The sequence below is a fragment of the Triticum urartu genome, chromosome 6A, assembly GCF_056163025.1.
Source record: "Triticum urartu cultivar PI428250 chromosome 6A, HENAU_Tu73, whole genome shotgun sequence".
Classification (NCBI taxonomy): Eukaryota; Viridiplantae; Streptophyta; class Magnoliopsida; order Poales; family Poaceae; genus Triticum; species Triticum urartu.
This window is the reverse complement of record NC_141878.1, coordinates 335431116-335442223: the sequence shown is the minus strand read 5'-3', so window position 1 is coordinate 335442223 and position 11108 is coordinate 335431116. Positions and strand designations below refer to the sequence as shown.

The following is an 11108-nucleotide window of genomic DNA, read 5'->3' as shown; positions in this document are numbered from 1 at the left end:
CGACCGCCAACCCCCTCTCTGTCTCCCTCTGCTGACGTGGCACCATCGAGCGGGCCTAAGATGTCAAAAATTCAGGTTCGTTGGCTCCAATCGACCATCAGTGTTTATTGAGAGTCTCTACTCCTAATGTCTGAGTTGGTTGAATAGTACGGTTTATTTTCGTCCCATCACTTTCAACCGTTTTATTTGGCTGGGTTTTTTCGTCCCCTCCCCCACCCTATCGGTTTAGTTCCGCGTCACGTCTGAACGAATCAGAATTTTCCATGCTGGCGCAAGTTATTTAGTAATATATTTATGTGAAAGAATCAATCACGATCAATCTCATTAATTAATTAGCCTTACCATAAAGTAGACGGTTCATCAGTACACAGGCTAATCAGTACCCTCACATCATTCCCACCTAATGAAATCCAAGAGTCTACGTTACTCTAATAGTCTGCCATAGTATCTAATGACTTAGATTGAATGTTCTGTTGTGGTCTGCCAGGCTTTGACTGCTCCACAAATCACGCCAACAGCTTCCTTATGTGCATCGTCCTGATCAATCCTGAAATCACGCGTCCTTATCAATCCATGCCATCGTCCCAAATAGAAAAGAATTATATAAGACCAGGTCTCACAGGCTAGTATGTGAGACCCATCCTGATGGATGACACGTGGCATTTACAAATCACAAAGCATCTATCCCACCCCTACTTGAAATCAGGGGGGAGAGATTAGATCCTTTATGATTTATGAATGTCACGTGTCATCCATCAGGATGAGTCTCACCTGCTAGCCCGTGAGACCTGGTCTCGTATAATTTTTTTCCGTCCCAAGTCAGGTCACCCAGAAATCTCCTCCTGATGCTGATCAAGCACGAGGGGATCAATCGCATGGCGTCCTGGGGAAATTATGTGGCCTGGTAGGACCATGAGGGTCGGACCATCTCCACCACCACGTGTGTTGATGCTTCCGCGTGCCTCGGCAAGCTCCGCGATCAGATCCTTGTCAGTCGCACTTCCTTCGCCGACGTCGCGGCACAGGACTCCGATGGCTCCTCCACCTACCGCAGCGGCGACCCAGGTACGCCATCAGTCGCCCGGGCCGCCGCACCGCCGCCTTTCAGATAGGGTCTTGGATTTTGGCGCGCCACTGCTAGGATTTGGGGTTTACTCCTGGTGATTCAGTCGGTTGTTGGTTCCTCTCGAGGTATAGCGGATGCGTGCGTTCGTTTCTTGGTTGCTATTTGCAGATTCAGTACATAACAAGTGAAGCAACATATATTGTGATGAGAAATATATGATCCTGGTTTTTGGTCACTGCCAAATCGACGACGCTGATTTCTCTTGTATGTCCGCCTCCTTGGCAGTGTCGTTTTTGTAGTTACAATATGAAGATGATTTGGATGCTCATGTTCAAGTTTTCATCCTTGGGTGAGTTTTGGTTCTTCTCAACATGAGATAACTTTTTCTTTTCTTTCATTCTTATTTTTTAGCTCATATTCTGTCTAGCTAGCATAGGATCCATGGAAGATATCCACTTGTGGGAAGACAAATAGCTTGTTGGAAAGCATGCTCGCTGACGGTGGCATCCAGGACGACGATGCGCTCGGGGACAACAACTACCACCCGCACGAAGGCATTCCTGCGGAGGGCACCGTCCAGCAGGGCGACGTCGTCCGCCTATATGATGGCGTGCCCACGGAGGACTGTGTCCACCAAGACAGCGAGTTGTTGTACGGACGCCACATCCTCGGCCATGCCGTTCAGGAGGTTTGCTGCCTTGCACAGCCGACGATGGTGACTATGTGGCGCATACAGACAGCCAACATGCGCGCAGACGATGGCCACGGCATGGCGCAGGCCAATGTCCAGCACTCGCACGCCTCGCGAAGTCGAGGAATCTACGGACTCCGCCAGGTTCCCGTGGATGACGACCACGTCATTGTCATTGTTGTTATGGAGGACGGTCACCATGAGCAGGCCAGCGATGGCGAGACGTATTGCACGCGGGCAGCCAGCATGCGGGTGCCAATGATGGCCACTGCATGGCGCAAGTCGACAGCCACCACCACTTGCACACAGGCGTCCACTACTTGCGCCGCTGCTCTTATTGGCCTTCTCTGCGTTGTGTACTCTTTCCTTCTTAATATACTTGCATGCAATTCTCCTGCATGTTCTCAGAAAAAATGAAAAAAATTAAGTAAAATTGAAGCAATTATTTTTAGCATAAATTTCTTATCTATATGCAAACTAATTGTCTATTTTTAGTACTCTTGCAGGACATCAAAGAACAGTTGTTGCAGACTTTGGATATTGATTAACTCATTTTTGTTGTTTCTAAGCTTCCTTGATTTTTCTAATATCTATTTTGATGTTTCTCTTGGCAGCAAGTATCAATTTAATGCTTGAGAAGACTGGGACTCTGAAAATTTTAAGTGTGGGAGATTGTGCTTTCAAAGTTATTCGTAAAGGTGATTATGAATGAATTCATATTTATCTTAAGGTTATTAAAATACTTCAAATGTAGTTTAAATTTTTCTTTTCTTTATTAACATACAAGACAAGATGTTCTCAACATGCCCTCACGACCAATACTTTGACATTCCATACCTGGTAATCTCCATGGCAATTCGGTAACCATATTAGGATGCACTGCTATTTACTTTTTGATTAAACTGAATGAGCTATTTTTATGTTTATTTTGAAGTAGCACCCAGTATGACAGGGGGAAATGATATAAAACTCTACCTCGTGGCAATTTTAAAAATACCAATTTTGCAGGTACTTGTGATGTTGATTGCCACTATACAACTAGCCAGGCAGCTTGATAGGTGACTAGAGAAAAATGAGTGAATAGGAGAAGGTAAATGGCAATTCTTTTCAATTCTATTTGGCAAAATAATGGCCAAACCAGTATTGACGTCAGTACTGAAACCATAAAGGGGATGTGTTACTGACTTCTGCCCTAAACATCTAGATATATGAAGCAATGCAATGAAAGCCGAACCCCGAGCGTGGGTGTGTTGTTAGGCCACTGATTGTAAGTGACATTGTAAACTATAATAAATTGTTGTTTCTCATAGAAGAAAAAATATGCCATGAATGGTGTGTCGTCGATAATTTTTTGGAGGTTGGTGGAGAGCGGTTTATATTATTCTGTTGTGACGTCATCCTGGCCACGCTAGAATCAAAGCGTCCCCCTCCCGTTTGGAGTGGTGGAATATGGATACGAGGACCCACTATCTCGACGACAAAAGGTGGGGCAAACCGTCACCGCCATTTTCTCGTTACGGGGAGAGTTGGGAGAGAGTGAACCATGACTCTTTGATAATATGTGACGCTCACTAATTAAGTGAACATGAAAAGTTATCCTTTGCCGATTCCATCAAATATATCTGCTTGCATGCAGTTCAAAAAAGAAGCGGCCGATCCTAATCTTCTCTAGAGGTGTACGAAACGTGGGAACTATATCATCTGGCTTTGGTTCTTTATTAGCATCCAATCTGGAAAATACTCTTCTATGTATTGGTACACGCTCTGTATGATGAGCAACAACATGTATTGATTTCCTTCCAAATACAGGAGCAATTATAGGTCCACAAAGCTAATGCACACGGTCATCGTTTCCTCGATGAAACCTGATCGCATGCATGCCAATAATTTTCGCAAATTTTTCATGGCTTGACTCATTAACTGGCTCAACTTTAGTAGGGTTATGGATCAATGGTTCCATGCACGTATCACGGTTAGCATAGCAAGGTTTATATGTTTGATTAGCAAAGTCATTTCCTCTCGCATCCTATAATCTATATAGAGCATGGTAATGTTAGAATATAAAATAACGGAAGCAAAAGGAATTTCTCATGCCACACTTTTTTACCTACTAATAAAGCACGCATTGTACTGATGTTTACAAAAAAGGCACGCATTGATTCTAGCAGGTTCATCGTCGCGCACTTTTTGCGAATAAGTCCATGTGGTTTCTGGTAATTATACATGTTGTCCTTTTTTAAGTGGATCTGAAACGTTCTATTTTTGCCAAAAGAAAAACCCTGCACCTATCTTATCCAAAAGCATGAGGCCAGGCTCGTCGACGGCCGTGTTGCAGGAGGCTTCGCGCCTCCCCTCCAGCCGGCTCTCTCGGCCTCTCCCTCCTCTGCCCTCGGCCTCCGGCTCTCCCCTCCGCCTCCGGACCTCTCAGCCTGCTCCCCTCCGCCTCAGGCCTCCTCGAACCCCCTACATGTGCCCAGCGCCCTCCATCGCTGCTGCCGGTGCCTTCACTCTTTGTTCCTCTTTGTCGCACACGGCAGCGGCGGACATATAGAGCCAATGCGGTCAGGGTCGAGCGGGCAAAATCAGGGGCCCTGTGCAAAATTTAAAAATGGAGCCCTAGCTCACTAAAAAATTGAACTAATGAGTAATTACAATGTATATATATCTCATAGAAGAAAAATTATAATGTATATAATATAATGTCTTACATAACAATTGGACATATAAATTTTTTAAAAAACATCATTCTTTTAGTATTCTTTGAAATGAAATCTTCAGTGATATCCTTGTAATCAATCTTCTCCAACATTTCACTCTCAAATTTTGTTCTCTTTCTTTTCTCTTGCGCTTAGAGGAACCAGATTGATGTTTCCCCATGATGACTCAAATCTGCATAATTGAAACACAACATACAAAAGATTAATAAATAATAATTGAAGTTATAGAGTAGCATATATCAATCACAATCAATCTCATTAATTAATTAGCCTTAAGTTATGGCTTTCAGAAGTATTTAAACATCATGTCTTTTATATGGTTGTCTACCTTTCCAAAAAAATTGAGGATCAATTGAGCTATCAAACATAATATAGGACACAAAAATAGAAGTGTATGAGCATGTAGTGTATAATTGGGGAAATTAGGGGAATGTACTAACAAGTGACAAGCATATTTCCTTGTGTCATCAATGATGCTTCCTTAGCTCACACAGTAGTTCCCTTAATGTGTATCGTACTCGATTTGATTGGCAGGCTTCAGATAATTTGTGTTCATGTGGTAAGATCAATGGACCTGTACTGCTAGGAATTATATCACAGACTATGTGCTACTTTATTAATTGTAGTTTCTTTGTTCAGTTAGTTCTTTGGAGAAAAACCACTTCTTCTCCCGACGTATATGTTTCTTGGCAAAATTTGTTGTGATACTAATCTTCCAAAGATTGTTATAAGAAATAAGTATATTTACTATATTATCTCATCAGTTGGCTAATTCTATAAAAGAACTAGTAAGGAGATTTCTTAGCAGTACTTTATATGTTTGCAGCAGTGAGATAATTTTATCCTATATGACTTTCTTTCTCTCGCCTTTCCTGATTTCGTTTTCCCCTCCATTTTTTTCAGGTTCCAAGGTTTGGCCGCAGCTAGCTTGATTTGGAGACATTTCCTGTTAGGAGTAAAACTTTGGTTGGAGGCATTGAGCTTTGGCTGTAACTAGCTTTGTTACTTGGTATACCTCTGTCGGTGTTCAGGTAAACACTATCTACCACATTGTTTATTCGAGGGTTTACTCTAGTGTCAAGTGTACTATATTGCTAGATTTAACTTTAATCTATGAGTTGCTCTGTATCTATTTCGGCATAAATGGTTCATACTAGGATATAATTAGTGATCTTACTTCTGTTGCTTCTTGGTGACTATGAAATATATTGCATTTTCATGGAAGGAGGAGCCGGGTAGTTGTGGAGCGGGCCGTGGGAGAGGCGGTCGGCGAGCGCGGGCTGGACGAGAAGGTGATTCCAGTGATGGCGACCCTGTCGGCAGGCAGGGCAGGGTCGATCATGGCCATCATGGTGTTTCCGAGGGAGAGCGAGGCATCTACCATGACGTAGCTGAAGAAGTCGATGCTCGGGGCGACGTTGGCCACCGTGGCCGATGTGAAAGCTGACGGACTTAAAGGCCGGTGACAGGTTCGCTGCCTTCGCACCGTCTCTCAACTTGGTGGAGACACGAAAGAAGAGCCATGGCGCCATCAAGACCTCGACGCATGCTGCCGTGACCACGACAGGCCATTGTGCTGGTAATAAAGATAGTTTTTTGCAGGGTGCTGGTAATAAAGATACTAATTGTATACATATTCCCCAGCTTCGGAAACATTAGATAAATATCCAACCTATTATTGAAAAATCTTGATTCAAGATAAATGAAACCTTTCCTATATACAATGAGCTCAGAAAACATTAGATAAATATCCAACTTATTATTGAAAAATCTTGATTCAAGATAAATGGAACCTTTCCTATATACAATGAGCTTATTATTGAAAGTTGCATCGATTGTGCTATTATTGCTGAAATAAGAGGCTTATGTGAATTTGTCAATCTTTTTGTACCTTGTAATACTGTTTTTCAGTCTTTGTGTACCTTGTAATAGTGATTGTCAATCTTTGTGTACCTTGTAATAGTGACACGTGGATGCGTGAAGTTGAGTGATACTCCCTCCGAAAAAATATAAGAGCGTTTAGATCGGAAAGTCAGTTTGGCTCCCGGGAGCATATGCTTTCGGGGCCCAAATTTTTTTTGAAAAAAAATCAAGACAAAATTTGTTTGTATACTTAGTCACATCCAAGTGCCACCTACAAATTTGGAGGCAAAAAGCTTAAACATTTTGGCTTGAGCAAAAAAACAAATTGAACACCAAAATGTCAGCCCAAATTTGTTTTTTTGGCCGATGAAACACCGCCGCTCTGCTTCGCATGAAATTGTCATGCATGCTTGCAACATTAACACAAACATCTACAAAAAAATCAGAATTTTTTGAAAACATCTAATATAATTTTTTGTGTTACTGTTCTAATTTACAGAGGGAGTACTAATACTATTTAAAAATGGATGATATATATCCAGTTATCAGTTCTTGGGTGGCGATCGATTTGGATGGTTAAGGAGATACGAAGATTACCCAGAAGGAAAAAGATGAAGATAATTTAAGGATTTAATTAGTGATCTTACTTCTGTTGCTTCTTGGTGACTATGAAATATATTGCATTTTCATGGAAGGAGGAGTCGGGTAGTTGTGGAGCGGGTCATGGGAGAGGCAGTCGGTGAGCACGGGCTAGATGGGAAGGTGATTCCAGTGATGGCGACCATGTCGGCGGGCAGGGCAGGGTCGATCGTGGCCATCATGGTGTTTTCGAGGGAGAGCGGGGCATCTGTCATCACGCAGTTGAAGAAGTCGATGCTCGAGGCGATGTTGGCCACCGTGGTAGGCGTGAAAGGTGACGGACTTAAAGGTCAATGACAGGTTCACCGCCGTCGCACCGTCTCTCAACTTGGTGGAGACGCGAAAGAAGAGTCGCGGCGCCATCAAGACCTCGACGCATGCTGTCGTGACCACGACCAGGCCATTGTGCTGGTAATAAAGATACTTTTTTGCGGGGTGCTAGTAATAAATATACTAATTGTATACATATCCCCCAGCTTTGGAAACATTAGATAAATATCCAATTTATTATTGAAAAATCTTGATTCAAGATAAATGAAACCTTTCCTATATACAATGAGCTTAGAAAACATTAGATAAATATCCAACTTATTATTGAAAAATCTTGATTCAAGATAAATGGAACCTTTCCTATATACAATGAGCTTATTATTGAAGGCTGCATCGATTGTGCTATTATTGCTGAAATAAGAAGCTTATGTGAATTTGTCTATCTTTTTGTACCTTGTAATAGTGTTTGTCAGTCTTTGTGTACCTTGTAATAGTGAGTGTCAATCTTTGTGTACCTTGTAATAGTGACACATGGATGCATGAAGTTGAGTGATACTCCCTCCAAAAAATATAAGAGCATTTAGATCGGAAAGTCAATTTGGCTCCCGGGAGCATTGTAGGATCGAAAGTATGTCTAGAGGGGGGTGATTAGACTACTTGACCAAATAAAAATCAAGCTTTTCCCAATTTTAAGTCTTGGCAGATTTTAGCAACTTAGCACGAGTCAAGCAATCAACCTACACATGCAAGTCTAAGAGTATAGCAGTGGAATGTAAATCATTGCATATGAAGGTAAAGGGAGGAGTTTGGAGGGAGCAAACGCAATGTAGACACAGAGATTTTTGGTATGGTTCCGATAGGTGATGCTATCGTACATCCACATTGATGGAGACTTCAACCCACGAAGGGTAACGGTTGCGCGAGTCCATGGAGGGCTCCATCCACGAAGGGTCCACGAAGAAGCAACCTTGTCTATCCCACCATGGCCATCGCCCACGAAGGACTTGCCTCACTTGGGGAGATCTTCATGAAGTAGGCGATCTCCTTGCCCTTACAAACTCCTTGATTCAACTCCACAATCTTGACGGAGGCTCCCAAGTGACACCTAACCAATCTAGGAGACACCACTCTCCAAAAGGTAATAGATGGTGTGTTGATGATGAACTCCTTGCTCTTGTGCTTCAAATGATAGTCTCCCCAGCACTCAACTCTCTCTCTCTCTCCCAAATTTGGATTTGGTGGAAAGATGATTTGAGTGGAAAGCAACTTGGGAAGGCTAGAGATCGAGATTCTTGTGGTTGGATTGGAATATCTTGGTCTCAACACATGAGTAGGTGGTTCTCTCTCGGAAAATGAATGGTAGAAGTGTACGTTCTGATGGCTCTCTTCATGAATGGAGGTTGGGTGGAGGGGTATATATAGCCTCCATACAAAATCTAACCATTACACACAATTTACCAAACTCGGTGGGACCGAATCATGAAACTCGGCCAGACCGATTTAGTTCAAAATGTGAACATTAGGATTTTTGGTGGGACCGACACATCAACTCGGTGGGACTGATTTCATTAGGGTTTGGGCATAACGTCAGTGAGACCGATCACATAAACTCAGTGGGACCGATTTCTGTAATAGGCAAACAGAGAGTTGACCAGGCAAACTCGGTGGGACCGATCGCTCATTTCAGTGAGACCGAAACATTACGAAAAGGAAACAGAGAGTTTGCATTGCGAACTCGGTGGGACCGATCGCTCATCTCGGTTAGACCGAAACGTTAGGAAGGGAAACAGAGAGTTTGCAATCCCATCTCGGTGAGACCAAGATCCCTATCGGTGAGACCGAACTGATTAGGGTTTCTCGCTATGGCTATGTCAAATGAACTCGATGGCGCTGGATAGATCAAATCGGTGGGGCCGAGTTTGACTTTAGGTTTAGGACATATGTGGATATGAGAAAGTGGTTGAGGGCTTTTGGAGCATATCACTAAGCATTTTGAGCAAGCAAGCCATTAAGCAACACCTCATCCCCTTTTAATAGTATTGGCTTTCCTATGGACTCAATGTGATCTTGGATCACTAAAATGAAAAAGAAGAGTCTTGAGTTTTTGAGCCAATATGTGTCCTTAGCATTTTGAGGGGTCCACATTCCTAGTCCATGCCATGCCAATCATTGAACTTTCTAAAATGATCATCTTGAAAGAGCATTAGTTTAATGAGCTACATGTTGTTATGAATTACCAAAACCACCCAGGGATAGTTGCACTTTCAATCTCCCCCTTTTTGGTAATTGATGACAACATATAGAGCAAAGCTTCGACAAATGATAATAAGATTGAAAAACATCATCACTTTGAGAAGTATGTGATAAGCAAGAGCTCCCCCTAAATTTGTGCATTATTTAAAATTTGCTTTTGAATGCAAATGCACAATCGATTAGGATCATGGGTTACTCTTCCATGTCACATACATCTTGGTAGAGCGCTCAAAATGATAGAATATGAAATATGCACTCATCACCAAGGCAAAGTGAATGATCATACATGAGAGATAAATAATGTCATCATTCAAGCACAAGCATTAAAGTAATATGATCAAGCACATGATCATACAAGTATCTCACACACATAAACATAGAGTATCATCCAAGCAAGCACACAAATAACTATCAACTAACTAGCAAAGGCAAAAGGAAGCAAAGCTCTCTCTCTCTCTCTCGAAGCCTATGATATATACACTTTCTCCCCCTTTGGCAACAAGTTACCAAAAATCTTGAAAATGCATAGTGCTATGCATCTCTCTAGGCTTGATCTTCGGGAGGAGGCGTTGAGAGGACTCCAAGGACGAATGCATCTGTTGAAGTTGTTGGAGCTAGTGGAGTGGCAACTGGAGGTGCTACTGATGTTGTGGCTGCAGGTGATGTTGTAGTAGATCTTGTGTCAGTCACTGGCACTACAGCAGATCTCTGTCCCCTTGGCACTCTCTAAAAGGCATCTGTGGTAGCCTGCCCTTTCCTCTCCTTAGCTTCTTTCTGGAGCTGCTCAACAGCTGTCTGCATCTCTGTCACCTTTAAATCAAGATCATAGAATTTTGTTTCAATGATCCTCTCCAGGCTTTCTTGGTTCTGAGTCAGGGTGGCCAATCCCTTCTCGATCCTCAAGGTGGTTTGAATCAGATATCCAAGTTGATCTTGCTTAGATTTGAGAAACACTTGAGAAGCATATTCAGCACTTGGCATCTTTGCTACCTTCTCAGCTTTAGCTTTTTCCCTCTTCTCTTGAGCCTCTACAGAAGTAGGATCTTCAGCATTCATGACAACTGTGTTGTCCTCAAAATCTGGCCTCAAGGGAAGATGTTTCTTGTCCAACAGGTAGGTGTCTATGCCCATCTTGGAGTTGATGAGCATCCAGATGTGTGGAGCATACCCACATGACCTATTTTGATCTGCAGTTGTCCTCTTGATTGTCTCAACAATCAGACTCGTCACTTTGAACTTTTGGGACACATCAAACAACTGCAGCAAGTTAATGGAATGGCCTCTGATCATTCTATGACCTCCTGACTTGGGCAACAGGGTATGCCTCAAGATTGTGTTGATGGTGGTCAAACCAGACAATAGATAGTACATAGAGCCCATCTCGTGAGTCTCCAAGGCTTTGTAAGTAATCTCCTTATACATGTTAGCCATGGAGTTGTGATCCTTCTTCTTATTGGCATATACATCTATGCCATCTTCATGCTCTACAGGGGCATCGATCAGTTTGGCCCATTCAACAACTGTCCATTGGTACATGGTACCCTCAGACATCCAGACAAATCTGCCATCAGGATAAAAATGTGTTGTGGAGTAGAATTGCATGATGAGT

At 42.6% G+C, this 11108-nt stretch overlaps 1 protein-coding gene across 1 annotated transcript; it reads left to right on the top strand.

Annotated features, from left to right (window-relative positions):
* Positions 1-751: 751 nt before the first annotated feature.
* Positions 752-3094, top strand: LOC147965171 (uncharacterized). Its single transcript, XM_087526713.1, has 2 exons — positions 752-2455; positions 2766-3094. Exon 1 carries the CDS (start codon positions 1554-1556, stop codon positions 2172-2174), a length of 621 nt encoding a protein of 206 aa, XP_087382839.1. The 5' UTR covers positions 752-1553; the 3' UTR covers positions 2175-2455; positions 2766-3094.
* The last annotated feature ends 8014 nt before the right edge of the window (positions 3095-11108 follow it).

What these genes read in the sequence shown, in the direction of transcription:
- LOC147965171 (XM_087526713.1), top strand. Translation starts at nt 1,554, where the DNA reads ATGCTCGCTGACGGTGGCATCCAGGACGACGATGCGCTCGGGGACAAC.